Source organism: Eucyclogobius newberryi, unplaced genomic scaffold (assembly GCF_026437365.1).
Source record: "Eucyclogobius newberryi isolate DKJ021-1_F unplaced genomic scaffold, fEucNew1.0.hap1 SCAF_15, whole genome shotgun sequence".
NCBI classification, from domain to species: Eukaryota; Metazoa; Chordata; class Actinopteri; order Gobiiformes; family Gobiidae; genus Eucyclogobius; species Eucyclogobius newberryi.
Genome location: NW_027315779.1, coordinates 9,619,316 through 9,638,115, shown reverse-complemented (window position 1 = coordinate 9,638,115; position 18,800 = coordinate 9,619,316). Strand labels below are relative to the sequence as shown.

The 18,800-nt window shown below is 40.3% G+C and overlaps 5 protein-coding genes across 5 annotated transcripts; all 5 read left to right on the top strand.

Annotated features, from left to right (window-relative positions):
• Positions 1-2,371: 2,371 nt before the first annotated feature.
• LOC140360665 (histone H2A type 1-like) lies at positions 2,372-2,781 on the top strand. Its single transcript, XM_072445990.1, has one exon. It carries the CDS (start codon positions 2,389-2,391, stop codon positions 2,764-2,766), a length of 378 nt encoding a protein of 125 aa, XP_072302091.1. The 5' UTR covers positions 2,372-2,388; the 3' UTR covers positions 2,767-2,781.
• Positions 2,782-3,596: 815 nt separating this feature from the next.
• On the top strand, positions 3,597-4,005 carry LOC140360323 (histone H2B 1/2). The gene has a single exon (XM_072445536.1). It carries the CDS (start codon positions 3,607-3,609, stop codon positions 3,979-3,981), a length of 375 nt encoding a protein of 124 aa, XP_072301637.1. The 5' UTR covers positions 3,597-3,606; the 3' UTR covers positions 3,982-4,005.
• Positions 4,006-10,326: 6,321 nt separating this feature from the next.
• Positions 10,327-10,722, top strand: LOC140360666 (histone H2A type 1-like). The gene has a single exon (XM_072445991.1). The coding sequence runs from the start codon at positions 10,330-10,332 to the stop codon at positions 10,705-10,707; it is 378 nt and encodes a 125-aa protein (XP_072302092.1). The 5' UTR covers positions 10,327-10,329; the 3' UTR covers positions 10,708-10,722.
• An 824-nt stretch (positions 10,723-11,546) lies between these two features.
• Positions 11,547-11,965, top strand: LOC140360322 (histone H2B 1/2-like). Its single transcript, XM_072445535.1, has one exon. The coding sequence runs from the start codon at positions 11,564-11,566 to the stop codon at positions 11,936-11,938; it is 375 nt and encodes a 124-aa protein (XP_072301636.1). The 5' UTR covers positions 11,547-11,563; the 3' UTR covers positions 11,939-11,965.
• A 745-nt stretch (positions 11,966-12,710) lies between these two features.
• Positions 12,711-13,052, top strand: LOC140360321 (histone H4). Its single transcript, XM_072445533.1, has one exon. The coding sequence runs from the start codon at positions 12,711-12,713 to the stop codon at positions 13,020-13,022; it is 312 nt and encodes a 103-aa protein (XP_072301634.1). The 3' UTR covers positions 13,023-13,052.
• Positions 13,053-18,800: the final 5,748 nt, after the last annotated feature.

Below are 18,800 nucleotides of genomic sequence, written 5' to 3'. Positions count from 1 at the left end.
GTTGCTGAAAAGCTTCTACATTCAAATCATTGGATTTCTTCCCCCACAGAGGTTGTTTGTGGGAGAGGAAATAAGATAATATATGCTTCTATTTGTACACACAATGGGAAAATTTCAGGGTTACAACACAAGTAGGTACAGAAGTAAAATAACAGATAACTTAAACACTCTTAATAGGAATCTCTTGTAAACAAAAACTTAATAATAATAATAATAGTGGCAAAAGCAAACTCTTATTTACAGCAGTTATATGGACGGAGAATATTGCACCAATACTATACAGTAATATACGAATCACAATCTAAAACCATTTGGAAAAAAGTGTTTATGTCCAGTTGTCTATTATCATAATAATTTAACCTATGGCACAAAGTGGACTTTCAGTTATATATATATATATATATATATATATATATATATATATATATATATATATATATATATATATATATATATATATATATATATATATATATATATATTTTATATAGTAGTCATTTGGACACTGACTACAACTGAATCTTTTAATACAATGGAATACTCCTGGACGAATGAGGGATCACACTGATTTATTTTCAAGAATCACAAGTAGGTAAAAGGTTTTAAAACACTCAAGCCTTAAATTCAGGACAAAAACTTTTAGTAAATGAGGATGAACATAGCATGGTAAAAAGCTCTTTTTATTATTATTATTATTATTATTATTATTATTATTATTATTATTATTATTATTATTATTATTATTATTATTATTATTATTATTATTATTATTATTATTATTATTATTATTATTATTATTATTATTATACAGAAGGGTATTCCTTTGTATGCTTTAAAAATTGACTTGTTGAACTTATTGATTTAGTCTTGGCTAATAAACAGAGCAAACAAAAATCTGCAGTGTCAGTAATGCCTACAGGTTCAGACACTGACCACGTGAACCACAAAGAGAAATCTGCAGTTGTGCTTAAGTCCTTTTATTCAATTTAGGGTGACAGTATGCTTTAACTATTTACTCTAAAAATAACAAAGTAGGGGAAAGGATCGTTTTGCTTGAGCTGGAGAAAACACATTTGAAATGTATGGCATAAGGAGGTTAAATTGTGTCAACATTACATGGATTTTAGAGTGATTACACTTCCCCCCTCATCCAAGTAGCTCCTCGGTTGGTTCTGACGCAGCTTTGATATGGACTGGCTTATAAACTAGAACCAGGAAGTACCATCACATTAGTCCTGTTCTCAGGTCTCTGCACTGCTCCGTGTGGCTCAGAGAATAGACTTTAAAACAGCTTTGCTTGTGTACAAGTCTCTCCATGGCCTAGCACCAAAGTACATCTCGGACAGTGAGTTAGTGCCATATGAACCATCTCTGACTCTGAGGACCTCAGGGACCGGCCTCCTGCTGGTGCCCAGAGTCAGGACTAAACATGGACCTGCCTCATTGGTGTCAAGGTGTAATTTCTTCTCCCCTGAGAAGAAAGGAAAAAAATATTTTAAAAATAATACTATTTTTAAACATAATAATGCATGGCTAATTGTAGACATACCAATCAGGTTCAAGCACTATAAAAATACAGCAGGTGAGTTCACCAAACTGAACCAAAATGGAAGGAAGAGGAAGGGTGAAAATGAGAAGGAGGAAGAGGAGAAGGAGAAGAAGGAGGCAGAGGCAGTGCCAGAGGTTGAGGTCGAGGTAGGGGTAAAAGTAGAGGAAGAGGAAGACTTCAAGCAGGAGGAAGAGGGGGAGGAGTTTTTTTTTGTACTGGATAAAATGTAATGTTCATGAAAACTGGGATTTTTTTTCTTTTTCGCCATATTGGCTTGAGTATATGGAAAAAAATAAATGACATTGTCAACAGCATTAGTCTTGTGTCCTGTGTGGTGTCTACAGTCATGCATACAAGTGTGTGTAGTGTTCTCCGGCTTCCTCCCACCGTCCAAAGACATGCATGTGTTAGGCAAAATTGGTAACTCTAAATTGGCCCTAGTGAATGAATGTGAGAGTGAGGCTATCTGTAATGTCAATGTCTCTGTGTTGTAGCCACAGCGTTATTCCCCATTGTTTGACAAATAAAAGTTCTCTTAACTCAAATGTACAGTCGTGAACTTGAATGTGGTCAAGGAATTGTTTCATGTAAATATTGTGCTTTGTAAATATAACAAAAATGATGATAATAATTTAACACAATTAAGTCGGAGTGGACGAAGAAATCCGTTTGTCTTCGCTCTCAGTGTAATAGCACAGCCGGTCCCCGTGCTGGCCTCTGATTGGAGAACTGCACTAAGGCTCATCATGGCCAATCAGAAGTCAGCACTGCTGCAATATAGTCCGCCCGCGCGCCGCTGTGACCACTGGTTTCGCCTTCGTTTGGAACCAACTACAATCATGTCTGGAAGAGGAAAGGGCGCCGGTAAGACCAGAGCGAAGGCCAAGAGCCGCTCCTCCAGAGCCGGGCTGCAGTTCCCCGTGGGCCGTGTGCACAGGCTGCTGAGGAAGGGTAACTACGCCCAGCGCGTCGGAGCCGGAGCTCCCGTCTACCTGGCCGCGGTGCTCGAGTACCTGACCGCTGAGATCCTGGAGTTGGCCGGTAACGCCGCCAGGGACAACAAGAAGACCAGGATCATCCCCCGCCACCTGCAGCTGGCCGTCCGCAACGACGAGGAGCTGAACAAGCTGCTGGGAGGAGTGACCATCGCCCAGGGAGGCGTGCTGCCCAACATCCAGGCCGTGCTCCTGCCCAAGAAGATAGAGAAAGCAAAGTAAAGCCCGAACTTCAACCACACAAAAGCTCTTTTAAGAGCCACCCACTTCAGAGAAGGAAACATAACTTCGCGTCTGTCCCCATCTGTAATTCGTGTGCCATGTTGCATGGCCACTTGTTCATTGTATGTCATTAATGTGAAAATTAGCTATATAATGGTCCTTCCACTACCTGGCTAAATTATATTTTTTGTTTATAGCAGATCTAAGTTTTTCAAACTTCCTATAAGTTATCTTCTTCTGTATCTACTTGTGTTGCATCAATGAAATTTCCTCATGTGGGACAATAAAGGAATCCTATATGATGAAGTGACTAGGGAGAAATTTACTACTTAACCCATGAAAATGAATGGAAAACTGAATAGACCTGTTTGATCTTCAACATTTACAAAACTGCCTACCATGTTCGGGCAGTAAAACTCTCCCAACAGCAGCTTATCTCTCATTTATAAAACACATATGCAGTTTGTAGATAGAGATGTTTTTTTAAGTCAGATTTGTTCAAGACACAATAACTTTCCATCAATGATGAGATTAACTGCTTTAGAAATGCATTCACTTTATCAGAAAATAAAATAAACAAATCAAACCGAAATGCTTTGGCATTACAGTGCAACATACAACGATGAATAATAATAGTAACAATATATATAAATGTTAAAACAGCAATTTACATAATTTAAAAAAAGCATTCCTACATTTCTGCCGCGTTGAGTCTGGATTCACGTACAATCCACCAATCAGCTTTGGGGAACAGCACAGCTCATCTGCATGAGGCTTGCATTAATAGCGCGGGCAGTGTAGACCGAGTCATTCGTCCGTCTAACCTCAGAACAGCACACGATGCCTGAACCCGCCAAGGCCGCGCCCAAGAAGGGCTCCAAGAAAGCCGTGACCAAGACCGCCGGGAAAGGCGGCAAGAAGAGGAGAAAGTCCAGGAAGGAGAGTTACGCCATCTACGTGTACAAGGTGCTGAAGCAGGTCCACCCCGACACCGGCATCTCCTCCAAGGCCATGGGCATCATGAACTCCTTCGTCAACGACATCTTCGAGAGGATCGGCGGAGAGGCCTCCCGCCTGGCGCACTACAACAAGCGCTCCACCATCACCTCCAGGGAGATCCAGACCGCCGTGCGCCTCCTGCTGCCCGGAGAGCTGGCCAAACACGCCGTGTCTGAGGGCACCAAGGCCGTGACCAAGTACACCAGCTCCAAGTAAACCCAGTGTCTTTCCACCCTTAAACAACGGCCCTTCTCAGGGCCACCCACATCTGACAAAGATGAACTTCTGTCTAATCTGCGCCAATATCTGCCGGAGTCTGAGTAGTCTGTGTTTTAATCCATACGTTTGAACAATAAGTTGTGTGCAGCACTTTAAAGGGGATCTATGGGTGAGGGCTCTAACTTGCCTATGGGCGCAAGTAGAGAAAATGCATGCAAAAACTACAGCGAGTGTCTTGTGCTTAACAAACCAGGGAAATGGTGATGTCTATAATGTGAATATTATTAACTTCTAAAATGTTATACGAAAATATATAAACATTATCAAGCAGTTAAATAAGTGTTCTGACCAGAGGCTGATGGCAGTGAACAGCTAAAGTTGTTGCTGCATTTTTAACATTGAGGAACTTGTTTTTTAAAGTTTAAATTCACTCATTTTCACTTTCAAGCGTCATCAAAGTCTTATACCTTTGTCTTTTTGATGATTAACCAGAATTGGACAATTATAAAAGCCACGTTGGCTTCATTTGGATCATCATCAAAAACACCTTCAATCACAGTTTAATATCTGTGTTTAAAAGGCCTCAATTGTTACAGCTGTCCTTAGACAATGGGCCGATATATATTTTTACCAGTTTTTTTTTGTTTTATTTTGACAATTTGACACCAGGAAATGATCATTTACACAAGATCACTTATGGTCTTATCATAACTGTTTGTAAAATATATGATCCTATTATATTATAGTACAATCTCCACTTATTTGTGTTGTTTTTTCAATAATGGGTCTTAATCCAAAACTGAACATCTCACTTTACATCTTAATACTTAATTTGTCATGCACCGTTGGTAACTCATGTATAAAATGTGCCCGGGCGTTCTATATGCAACATAGATGTGTACATTGACCTTTATCTGTTTTTATCTGTATAAGCAAACGTTCCATTACTTAATGTATAACTGAGCCATCAGTGATTTACCTACAATATTGTGCTTGTACTGCCTGTTTACATCATATACATTATATCCTTCTAACACAAACTCAGCAATTAACCAAGTCTCCATGGTTTGAAATGTTCATGTTGATTTCAGACCTTGGGTGGACGGCGTTGCCGTAATAATATTTTTTACTTCTCTTGTCACCATCTACCTCTGCGCCAAATTTCATGATTTTACGATCAGATTTTTTTTGGGTCATTTCCTATCTCTCAATGCATTTTTGGTACATTTTGGGGGGGCTGACGCGCCAATTTTTTTTTATTTTAGAAAAGGGAAATAGCCAGAATGTAGAGAGGCACGATTTTAGAGGTGTGCAAATTGTTGTGACTTTTCGTTAATGTTCACTGGGTGAAAAATAGGGGGGTTGGTCCCGAGAAGAAAGAAAGAAAGAAAGAAAGAAGAAGAAGGAATAATAGTCCGATGCGAAAACAATGTTTCCCATTTTTCAAATATCATAAACTATACATTTGGTCACTGATGGGTACTTTCGTTAATTTTGAGTGGGCTCCGCCCACTTTGTGTTTTTGGCCCTCTATACAGTAATAATGTTAAATTTTTGCATTACATGCTTATATGCACGGAACATGCAAGAGATGGGGAACGTATTCGTAAGCTACTTGAGCAAATGAGTGCTTTATATGTAAATGTAAAGTGCTCGTTTAGTGCGCACTTTAGCACGGGCTTCGCCCGTTTACAACGGAAACGTTCCATTTTCCTACTACTAATTAGTATGCACGGGGCTTGCGTGAGTGAAGGAGTGCGTTAGTGAGTGTTTGCTTCGCACGGCCTTACGAGATTAATAGGCCTCTCGCCAGCTTGTGGCGCTCGGGCTTAATAATAGATTTTTAAACATAATAATGCATGGCTTTAATATGAAATCTAGTTGCCGTTAGCAAGGGAGTTACGCTTTCCCTTTAAGAGAGTGGAGGGGGTCAGAGGGAGGGATTTAGAGGGGAAAGTTAAACGGGTCAAATCCTGCAGAGAAGAAAAGCTCTGGTGAAAAGTGGAGCGCTTGAGTAATCTGCAGCAGCTGTATGACCCGGTGGTAAGAACTTTTTCATGACTGTTCATTTTACAATTGTTGCTTAGAAGTAGAAATTGTAGTAGCACTAGCAGTAGTAATAATAGTAGTAGTAGAAGCAACAGTAGTAGTAATAGTAGTAGCCAAGTAGGAAACGTGTCAAATACTGTACATGGAACGTTTTTTGAAAAAGTAGGTCAGTGGGTCAGTTACTTGCCAGCAGTGGTACATAGCAGCCAGGACGAGCAATATTCAATGAAATGCATTATTAAAGTGCAAAAAGGATTCAGATTTGTGTCATTATAGGTAATAATAAGTTGGTAAATTGTTTTGTGTTTTGTGTGTACTTCTTTTGTACTGCAGGAGCTGAAGATGGACAGCACACCGCACTGTGACGTTAACGCAACAAGCTCCTTGAAAACATTGACCTCTTCTAAACATATTCAAAGCGACATCAAGGAAGACCCGTTCCTCGCCGCGGCCCGACTGCTACGGGGCGGAGGGCGGCACAAAACCTGGGAGATGAATGACCAAAGCACTCACAATGACACTTTGACCGAGAATAAAACACTCAAAGATCAACAGCAAGCCGTTTATAACAGCAAAATGACTCATAAGATTGACCAAGCTGATCAAGTCAATGCACTTTATGGGGAGAGAAAAGCAGGAAGTAACATTTACAGTGGCCAAATTGGTGTGCGTGTGTGGAGAACTGGATGTCGACCTAACTCAAGAAACTACAGAAGATTTAAGGCCCCTTTGCTCCCAGCCATTTCCGAGGTGTAAGGAGGTTATTGGCTCAGAGCAAACACTGAAATACAGTTGTTTGTGAAAATGCAAGAACCGGTTAGCTGAGTAGAATTTTATAATGATAATAATAAAAATGTTCTTTTGTTTAACACATTGGAGGTTGTCATCAATATGTAGCTGGAAGTCATTCCAATGAATTATTCCGATAGACTTTTGGGATTTAAATTAAATGGTCTAAAAACACTTAAAACTGATTTTTTAGATTTTGTTTGAGATAATGAAGTGCATTAGTCTGAGGCACGCTGGAGGTGCCCGCACGTGTCTCACAGACCAACTTTAGATTCAGCAAAGCCCAAAGGTCTACCTATAGCTTTATATTATAATTTAGTTATATTTGTCAACAGGTTTTTATTTGTTTAACAGGTTTTTGTTTGCTTGAACATAATTAGGCTATAAAAACACAAGGCTTCATTAATAGCCTAATACTATGTCATTATATATACATGTACCATATAAAACAGGGGAGAGTAAATCACTTGTCAAACTAGACCATTTAATACACCTGATTATTTTGAAAATAAAACATTGTCCATCCAGTATTGAACCAGAATCGTGACAACAGTGACGAAAAGTCAAGAACTAAAAATCATGCTTCTCTCCATTCTGCCCATCTCTCATTTCCAAAATTCAATAATATTATATATATATATAGTTATATAGTTATATCAGCACATCCTAGTGTACAGAAAAAGCAAAAAAAAAAAAAAAGAATCATGAAATTTGGCACAAAGGTGGATATTGACAAGCCATATTGGATCAATTTGCTAAGGATGCTGTACTTTTACGAACTCCTCCCAGGGCGTTTCCCAGAACTAGCTTAAATTTTGTAAAAATAGTGTTTAGTATGGCATCAACGCAGAAAATATGTTTGATACATTTTGAGATTGCTTTACGTCAAATCTGGCAAGGATTTATTATTTTTTAGACCATTTTTTCTCTCATTTGCACATACTTAGTCCCACACGAACTCAAATATGCCCCAGCTACCATCCTCAGACGACTCCCACGACCCCCAGGGTGAAGGTGAGGAGCCTTCACTAAGTATTTCTGAAAGTGATCATGAGCAGCAATATGAGAGTGCGAGTGAGAGCCCGAGCTCCGAGATCAGCTCCGCCTCAGAGATCCAGAGCAGCAGCTCTCCTCTGCCCCCTGAGAGGGCACAATCCGACTCCTCTGTCACCCCAGAAGGTATTTATCCCCCCACTGATTTTATCCTGGTGAACGGGAAACGTAAAAAGAAAAGATCCAGAAACAGTAACAATAAGAAAGTTGATAATAAAGCCTCCCCTGACATTAAACCCCAATGACAACTCTAACTGTGGCCACATGGAACCTGAGAGGGATTCAGTCGACCAAATATAGACAACCTAAAATAGACTTCCTGTTAAAAACAAACTATGATCTATTGTGTTTACAAGAGTTGCGCCTAAAAACTCCAAATGATGTGGAAGATGTCAATAATCTTTGGAAAAAAGGGAAATCTGTTGTGTCCATTGGGGAGGAAAGTGCTGATGGTGTTGGGATATTTTTTTAAAAATGATGATGTTGAAATGATAAAACAAAGGGTCCTAATGCCTGGAAGGCTCCTGTTGGTAGACTGTTTTTATAGAAATAACAAATATAGAATTATTAATGTTTACACTGCACAGGCAAGACATAGCAAACGTACATTATTCCGAAAGTTAAAAGAATGTTTACTTGTTAGTTATAATATAATTTTATGTGGTGATTTTAATACTGTGACAGACTTGAATGACATAATAACAAACACTCCAACACAAATGACCAAAGAGGGAAAACTTTTAAAAGATGTTTACAGAGCACTGTACCCCAATAATATTGATTTTACACGTTTCGACACCAAAACCAAAACTCAAATTGATCATATTTATACTTCTTCAAATATTAAAGCCTTTAACTACAAAACAATATTAACTGAATTCTCTGACCACTTGATGTTTTCAAAATCTACATGCAATAAATGAAATAAAACTAGAAATCCTAAGAATAATCTCTTTAAAATGTTTAACCAACTCTTACATCTCTCTCTGGAAAATGTTTAAATCAAGAATTAAACGTTTTCTTAAAAATCAAAGTAAAGAATTAAACAAAATAAAAAATGCATATTATGATAATTTAATTACTGAGTACATAAATCTGAAACAAAATCCTGATAATAATGATGATGATATATCTAAGATCAAAGAAATAAAATCTCATATTAAACATATTCATTCTGAATTATTATTTAACATAACTAAAACTACAAATATTGACAATAATGGAAATATTGATCAAGCTGTTTTAAATTACACCAAAGAATTAAAAGATACATTTATTGCTTCTGTCCAAGCCCCAAATGGCTCCATTATTTCAGAAGAGAAAGAAAAACGTGAAACAATAAAACTAATATGTGCAGAAAACTACAAAAGAATAAACCCAAAAGATTTCGATGTTCAAACAATATTAAGAGACGTCCCCACGTACAGCCACCTGGACTTCAACCCGCTCACTCAAGAAATACAAGAGTCAGAAGTCAAACATGCAATTTTAATACTAAATCGAGGAAAATGTCCTGGTCCAGATGGACTTTCCTCCGAATTTTATCAATTATTTGTAAATGATTTAAGTGACCTTTTAACTCATGTGTATAATGAGGGTCTGTCCCGGGACTGTTTGGGGGACACTCTCTACGAAGGGGTCATGAATTTATTGTATAAAAAAGGAGACAAATGTGACATCAATAACTACAGGCACTTAACAATTATGAATACTGATTATAAAATTCTGGCAAAAATTATTGTAAATAGAATGAACGATTTACTCGAAGAAATAATTGAAAAAGAACAAACGTGTGCGATTAAAGGGCGGGTCATGTGGGACAATCTATGCACTTTAAGAGAAGTTTTGTATTTAAATAAGGAAGACCAGAATTTTTATGTTTTAGGCCTAGACCAAAAAAAAAGCCTTTGATTTTGTGTCACGGGAATATTTATGGAATGTTTTGTCTAGATATGGTTTCCCTACAGAATTTATTAATATGATCAAATGTTTGTACTTTAAATTCACTGTATGTATTAATGTAAATGGTGTTTTAACTAAATCGTTCAATGTGTGTCGTGGGGTAAAACAGGGATGTTCTCTGAGTGCAGCACTTTACATTATAGTCATTAATCCACTAATATCCACTATCAATAAATGTACAAATATCGAAGGAATAGATCTTCATGACTCGTTCAAAGTTAAAGTTAAGTTAAATTTAGTAGTAGTGTTATAGCCACAGTGTTGTTCCCCATTGTAAGTTCTCTTGTCCTAAATGTACAGTCGTGAACTTGAATGTATTGTTTCATGTATTGTTACTTTGGTAAAGCGGAGAGGATGTCCGTGCTCTGATTGGAGAATCAAACTAACGCTCAGCCGACCAATCAGAAGTCAGCACTGCTGCTATATATACCGCCTGTGAGCGGCCACAGAGAACAGTTTCTCTTTCGTGTGACATCATTTAATACTATAAACATGTCTGGAAGAGGAAAGGGCGCCGGTAAGACCAGAGCGAAGGCCAAGAGCCGCTCCTCCAGAGCCGGGCTGCAGTTCCCCGTGGGCCGTGTGCACAGGCTGCTGAGGAAGGGTAACTACGCCCAGCGCGTCGGAGCCGGAGCTCCCGTCTACCTGGCCGCGGTGCTCGAGTACCTGACCGCTGAGATCCTGGAGTTGGCCGGTAACGCCGCCAGGGACAACAAGAAGACCAGGATCATCCCCCGCCACCTGCAGCTGGCCGTCCGCAACGACGAGGAGCTGAACAAGCTGCTGGGAGGAGTGACCATCGCCCAGGGAGGCGTGCTGCCCAACATCCAGGCCGTGCTCCTGCCCAAGAAAACCGAGAAAGCAAAGTAAAGCCCGAACTTCAACCACACAAAAGCTCTTTTAAGAGCCACCCACTTCAGAGAAGGAAACATAACTTCGCGTCTGTCCCCATCTGTAATTCGTGTGCCATGTTGCATGGCCACTTGTTCATTGTATGTCATTAATGTGAAAATTAGCTATATAATGGTCCTTCCACTACCTGGCTAAATTATATTTTTTGTTTATAGCAGTTCTGAGTTTTTCAAACTTCCTATAAGTTATCTTCTTCTGTATCTACTTGTGTTGCATCAATGAAATTTCCTCATGTGGGACAATAAAGGAATCCTATATGATGAAGTGACTAGGGAGAAATTTACTACTTAACCCATGAAAATGAATGGAAAACTGAATAGACCTGTTTGATCTTCAACATTTACAAAACTGCCTACCATGTTCGGGCAGTAAAACTCTCCCAACAGCAGCTTATCTCCCATTTATAAAACACATATGCAGTTTGTAGATAGAGATGTTTTTTAAGTCAGATTTGTTCAAGACACAATAACTTTCCATCAATGATGAGATTAACTGCTTTAGAAATGCATTCACTTTATCAGAAAATAAAATAAACAAATCAAACCGAAATGCTTTGGCATTACAGTGCAACATACAACGATGAATAATAATAGTAACAATATATATAAAAAAGGGCATGCTTAAAATGTTAAAACAGCAATTTACATAATTTTAAAAAAGCATTCCTACATTTCTGCCGCGTTGAGTCTGGATTCACGTACAATCCACCAATCAGCTTTGGGGAACAGCACAGCTCATCTGCATGAGGCTTGCATTAATAGCGCGGGCAGTGTAGACCGAGTCATTCGTCCGTCTAACCTCAGAACAGCACACGATGCCTGAACCCGCCAAGGCCGCGCCCAAGAAGGGCTCCAAGAAAGCCGTGACCAAGACCGCTGCGAAAGGCGGCAAGAAGAGGAGAAAGTCCAGGAAGGAGAGTTACGCCATCTACGTGTACAAGGTGCTGAAGCAGGTCCACCCCGACACCGGCATCTCCTCCAAGGCCATGGGCATCATGAACTCCTTCGTCAACGACATCTTCGAGAGGATCGGCGGAGAGGCCTCCCGCCTGGCGCACTACAACAAGCGCTCCACCATCACCTCCAGGGAGATCCAGACCGCCGTGCGCCTCCTGCTGCCCGGAGAGCTGGCCAAACACGCCGTGTCTGAGGGCACCAAGGCCGTGACCAAGTACACCAGCTCCAAGTAAACCCAGTGTCCTTCAACCCTTACACAACGGCCCTTCTCAGGGCCACCCACATCTGACAAAGATGAACTTCTATCACTTCAGTTTTTTATAAATTATATTTTAATAGAAATTCTCCACAATCCTGAGTGAACGTTAGGTTGGTTAATATGCTCTGAATTTAAAAGGCCAAGTAAAATTCAAGCTTGTGTGACGCACCTTCAATGAATCTCATCAATGAATCGTGCTCTGAATGACCCAGGTAAACCAAATATGTAAAGTTCTATAGTTTAAGGAGTATTATATATTTTTTTTAATTTGTATTATGAATGGAAATGATAAGGATTGATTCCCAAATATTAAAACCTTGTAGATCACCATTTGAATGTAATGTAGGCCCATATTATTTATGTATATACTGTACACTGTTACATTTTTGTAAAATGTTTTAAAAGTGGAAAGATGAGCCCAGCAGATATTTGAAGCAAACCGTAATTTTCACTGTACTTTATTATGTAGTTAATTTTATGCTGTGAGCTGTGCATGAATAATATTTAAGTAAAAGGACATCGTTTTTCAGTTTGTTAATATCTTGAGAAATGTGTAAGTTTCTTCTTTTAATATTAAAAAAGCAAAAGTATTGTTCTGCGTAAACGACCGTTGGGAGGCACGTTCCTATTGGTGGAAGAACGGCCCCGCCCACAGACTGTCTTCACCAACGTCCGAAAAAGCAGCGTAAAAACCGCGGAGCGTCCGCCTGGAACACTTTCGACTCTTCTACTTAGTACCAGAAAACATGAGTGGCCGGGGCAAAGGTGGAAAAGGACTCGGTAAAGGAGGCGCCAAGCGTCACCGTAAAGTTCTCCGTGACAACATCCAGGGCATCACTAAGCCCGCTATCCGCCGTCTGGCTCGCCGCGGCGGCGTGAAGCGTATCTCCGGTCTGATCTACGAGGAGACTCGCGGAGTGCTCAAGGTTTTCCTGGAGAACGTGATCCGAGACGCCGTCACCTACACCGAGCACGCCAAGAGGAAGACCGTGACCGCCATGGACGTGGTGTACGCCCTGAAGAGACAGGGCCGCACTCTGTACGGCTTCGGAGGTTAAACGCGACACCTGACTAAACATAACATCAACGGCTCTTTTAAGAGCCACCCACAACGTTAAAAGCCTTCTTCTTTCATCGAAAACAACAGCAGTACATGCAGATTGCCCTGTACTGCACCTGTTGAATCTACTTGAGGCATAGGACAGAATAGCAACTATTCCATGACAAATTAACAGGTGTCAATGGAGATTCACAATTTGTCAATCGGTATATTAGAGAGGAAGAGTCTTGTATTCTGTGTCTTTTACGAACTGACTGTTTTTGTCATATCCCACAAAAACTCCATCAGATCGTGAGTAGCTTATTTTTGTCTTGATAACTTTAACAAACTGACCCAAATAAGGGGTCTGACCTGTACCTTGCTATAACACCTATTGTGAATCACTGCAGCAAAAAACACTGAAAAATTGAGAATGCTATTGTCCAGTTTCTTCTTCTGCATATCCAAGCTGGGCCAGCAGTTTAATCGGGGAGTTTTATGAAGAACATTGTGATCTTAATATGCCATAGAACATTACCAACAAGTTAATATAGAGATTAGCAGAAAGATGAATATAATTCCCCTGGACAACAGGCTGCATAGCAGCTAATGAAAGAGTTTTGAGTGGACTCCGCATGAAATCTGTTGGTTCAAGTCAACCAAACAAAATCTATCCCACACTAAACTCACATTCTGACAGGTACATCAGACCACGCCAGCAATGACACAAGTCAGTCATTTGTCATTGTGGGTGGCCGTAATTTGTAATATGAACACTTTATATTTGTTTACTTCTTACACTGACAGGTTAAATGGTGGGTTAAGGAGGAAGTAACAGAAGCAAATCTTTTAGTTTTGTGGGTGGCTCTTAAAAGAGCCGTTGTAGTGTTCAGTCAAGTGTCACGTTTAACCTCCGAAGCCGTACAGTGCGCGGCCCTGTCTCTTCAGTGCGTATGTTATGACCCCGAAGAGAGGTTTAACATATTTAAACGGACACGGAGACGAAGACAAGTTTAAACAAGTTTATTAGGTTTTCACCAAAAATAAATGCCAAATTTCGAACCCCCGTGCCCTAAAAATCACCCCAAAGTTATAAAAAGAAAGGTGGACCTGGTGGGCCAGCCAAACAGAAATAAAATATGAACGACACCGGGCCAGCCCCGTATAGGGCCGTCGAAGCCGGTGCCGACACCTCTAACTAAAGCACAAAAAGAAGACACACAAAACCCCCTATCTAGCCCCAAACAAAAGCGAAAATGGGACTACTGGCCCCACCAGGCCAAACAAAACAGGCTAGTGCTACTGCTAGTGAGAGCCAGCTGGGAGCAGGCGAGCCGAGTGTGTCAACGAAGCGGGACCGTAGCGGGATGGGCGGAGCCGAGCTGAGAGAGAGCGCTGAGCCCATCCGGTCTCCATTTTAAAGGCTGCCGGGCGCGCACCCGCGACCAGGAGCCAATCTAATAATAAAAAAAAAAAAACTAATCATTAGACAAAACTGAACAGACAAAATATTATTATAACCAATAGGGACGAAAAGTGCCCCAACCTAACAGCGTACACCACGTCCATGGCGGTCACGGTCTTCCTCTTGGCGTGCTCGGTGTAGGTGACGGCGTCTCGGATCACGTTCTCCAGGAAAACCTTGAGCACTCCGCGGGTCTCCTCGTAGATCAGACCGGAGATACGCTTCACGCCGCCGCGGCGAGCCAGACGGCGGATAGCGGGCTTAGTGATGCCCTGGATGTTGTCACGGAGAACTTTACGGTGACGCTTGGCGCCTCCTTTACCGAGTCCTTTTCCTCCTTTGCGTTTTTAAACAACTTTATTAAAGTTTCACATGTTTACATAAATGTACAGCGTACACAAAATTTCAGAAATACATATCTATATACAAATACAATTAGAAATTCAAGATGTCCCAGGAAAAGGACGTGTTGAGTGTCCTTCGTCTCTTGAGTTCAGTGATTATCTGTTTGAATACAGTTGAACTGTTAATACAAGTTTGTAAAATTATACACTTTGGGGATGATGAGCTGAAAGAGTTTCTGTTCGTGTTCTGAGAGTCTGTTCACCGCCATTAGCCACCTTTTGTGTCTGATGCTTTGTTCAGAGCATTTATTTAATCGTTTTATTACATTTATAGATTGATTTTCTGTTAATTGTTTTAAAATCAGCATGTCCCCATAAAGTGTTTCTATTATTAAATTGTACAGCATTTTAGAAGTTAATCCATTAAAATCCAGTTTATGTTTGTCAGTAAAATCACCATATAGAAGTTTGTAAACGGGGCCTTTACGTGCCCTCCCAATCCGCCTTTTCCACAGTTTGAGGTCCCCCACCCAAAGAGCCCCTCTGGCAATGGCCAGAGAAGTGTTCTTAATGAAAATTATTGTAAATTTAACTTCCAAATTAGTTGCTCCTAAACCGCCGACACTTTTATCTTTAAATAACAAATGTTGTTTTGTCACTTCACGAGTCGTGCCCCAGATGAAGTTTACACACAGTTTAGTTAGATGTTGTACAGTTTGTTTTGGAGGAGGAAAGATTGTAGCTAGGAATATTAGTTTTGAGAGGATAAACATTTTAATTACATTTATTCTTAGTTGGTAAGTCTTTTTGTTTTCCCATTTTTTTAATTCTTCTTTCGTTTGATCAGTTTTTAGTTTCCAGTTTCTGTCAGAGCTGTTGTTGCATATGATTAATCCTAATACTCTGATTTCTTCTTGAGGGTTTATGTTTATAATGACTTTTCTGTTTTCCTCTCCGATCCAGACGGCTTCAGTTTTATTGAGATTTAGTTTCGTGCCTGAAGCATTTTCATAGATTTTAAGAATTGTCCCCCAAACAGTCCCGGGACAGACCCTCATTATACACATGAGTTAAAAGGTCACTTAAATCATTTACAAATAATTGATAAAATTCGGAGGAAAGTCCATCTGGACCAGGACATTTCCTCGATTTAGTATTAAAATTGCATGTTTTACTTCTAACTCTTGTATTTCTTGAGTGAGCGGGTTGAAGTCCAGGTGGCTGTACGTGGGGACGTCTCTTAATATTGTTTGAACATCGAAATCTTTAGGGTTTATTCTTTTGTAGTTTTTTTTCACATATTGGTTTTATTGTTTCACGTTTTTCTTTCTCTTCTGAAATAATGGAGCCATTTGGGGCTTGGACAGAAGCAATAAATGAATCCTTTAATTATTTTGTGTAATTTAAAACAGCTTGAGCAATATTTTCATTATTGTCAATATTTGTAGTTTTAGTTATGTTAAATAATAATTCAGAATGAATATGTCTAATCTGAGATTATATTTCTTTGATCTTAGATATATCATCATCATTATCAGAATTTTGTTTCAGATTTATGTACTCAGTAATTAAATTATCATAATATGCATTTTTTAATTTTGTTTAATTCTTTACTTTGATTTTTAAGAAAACGTTTCAGAGTGAGATGTTAGAGTTGGTTAAACATTTTAAAGAGATTATTCTATGGCGGTATGGACGATTTTTCGGCGATTTGAGAACGCAGGCGGAAGTGCGCATGCGCACTCCCTCGTGCGGGCGTTTGTTTATTAGCGCAACGGAGCGCATCGCATCTCTCGTCTCCCGTAGATTTCTGTCCACTTCTGCGTCAGCTCGAACTGTCTTTCTCGTCTTCATTTTGCCCCGTACACTGAGGGAACTATATTATGATAGATCCATGCGCTTAGGCACGCGGAAACGTGGGGACGAACCGCACGCGGCTGCAGGTGAGCGATAGGTGCGTTTTATGATTGATACGTGGCAGGACAAATGATTTATCCACGCCACGAGGAAATATGATAAAAAATTTGCTGAAAAAAATCGCCCATACCGCCTTTAACTTTCCAGTATCCTTTCTGTTCAGACGGCCGTGAGTGAGCGACGTCTGGACGATCAAGTGGTCAGAGAATTCAGTTAATACTGTTTTGTAGTTAAAGGCTTTAACTTTTGAAGAAGTATAAATATGATCAATTTGAGTTTGGGTTTTGGTGTCAAAACGTGTAAAATCAATATTATTGGGGTACAGTGCTCTGTAAACATCTTTTAAAAGTTTTCCCTCTTTGGTCATTTGTGTTGGAGTGTTTGTTATTATGTCATTCAAGTCTGTCACAGTATTAAAATCACCACATAAAATTATATTATAACTAACAAGTAAACATTCTTTTAACTTTCGGAATAATGTACGTTTGCTATGTCTTGCCTGTGCAGTGTAAACATTAATAATTCTATATTTGTTATTTCTATAAAAACAGTCTACCAACAGGAGCCTTCCAGGCATTAGGACCCTTTGTTTTATCATTTCAACGTCATCATTTTTAAAAAATATCCCAACACCATCAGCACTTTCCTCCCCAATGGACACAACAGATTTCCCTTTTTTCCAAAGATTATTGACATCTTCCACATCATTTGGAGTTTTTAGGCGCAACTATTGTAAACACAATAGATCATAGTTTGTTTTTAACAGGAAGTCTATTTTAGGTTGTCTATATTTGGTCGACTGAATCCCTCTCAGGTTCCATGTGGCCACAGTTAGAGTTGTCATTGGGGTTTAATGTCAGGGGAGGCTTTATTATCAACTTTCTTATTGTTACTGTTTCTGGATCTTTTCTTTTTACGTTTCCCATTCACCAGGATAAAATCAGTGGGGGGATAAATACCTTCTGGGGTGACAGAGGAGTCGGATTGTGCCCTCTCAGGGGGCAGAGGAGAGCTGCTGCTCTGGATCTCTGAGGCGGAGCTGATCTCGGAGCTCGGGCTCTCACTCGCACTCTCATATTGCTGCTCATGATCACTTTCAGAAATACTTAGTGAAGGCTCCTCACCTTCACCCTGGGGGTCGTGGGAGTCGTCTGAGGATGGTAGCTGGGGCATATTTGAGTGCGTAGAGTCGGAGTCATCCATTATTAGTGGTTCGGAGTGTAAATCCTGCTCCGGACAGTTGGAGGGCGGGTCAGGAGGCCGGGCACAGATCTCTGGTGTCGGCTTGGAGATGGTTGTATTTTCGTTGGCTCCAGGAGGGAGCTTAGTAGAAACGGGTCGGGAGCTGGTCTCCGGCGGCTTGGTTTTACCAGGCTGCGCACCGATCACAGGCGGCGTTTTTTTAGGCCGGGCACTGCGTTCAGGCGAATTCCCGGTGCCACTGGTCGCAGTCGGTGGCTGTTCGGACCGGTTACTGCGCTCAGTGGAGGGAGGCGCCTCGAGAGAGCCTTGGTTGGTTTGCATGGATTTATTATAATATCTGGATAGGGTATGGCTAGCCGCAGCATGTCGCAGACTACCCCAGTGGCCACTCCATTTGTACTGCATCGTGCGTCCAGAAAGCTTTTTTTTCCCTAGAGCGCAATGTAACTAAATACTGCTCGTGTTCGACTGACAGGGCACGTAGAGTTTTCAAAAAAGTCGGATATGGCGGCAATTCTTACTTATTTATGGGTCATTGACTTTTTCCAATTTTAAAATTCTTCAGTTATCTTTAAAACGCATTTTAAGCTGTTAGCTTCGGCTACGCTCTAGCGCGCCACTCCAGCCCAGCTCGTGACCGTCTAGACCAATCAGAGCGCGTGTAGGTGAAGTGAACGGGCCGAGATGCCTTGAAATAGCCCAAATGTCACGACTGAGCTACAGGTGTAAAAATATGAATCTATGAGTTTAATAACTGAACAAATCATGGAACTAATGATGAGGGCCGTGGACCTGCGACTCTGAAGTGATGTCTTGAAATGTTTCTGCCTGAAAAACTAAATCACGTAATAAATGCTATGGAAATGGA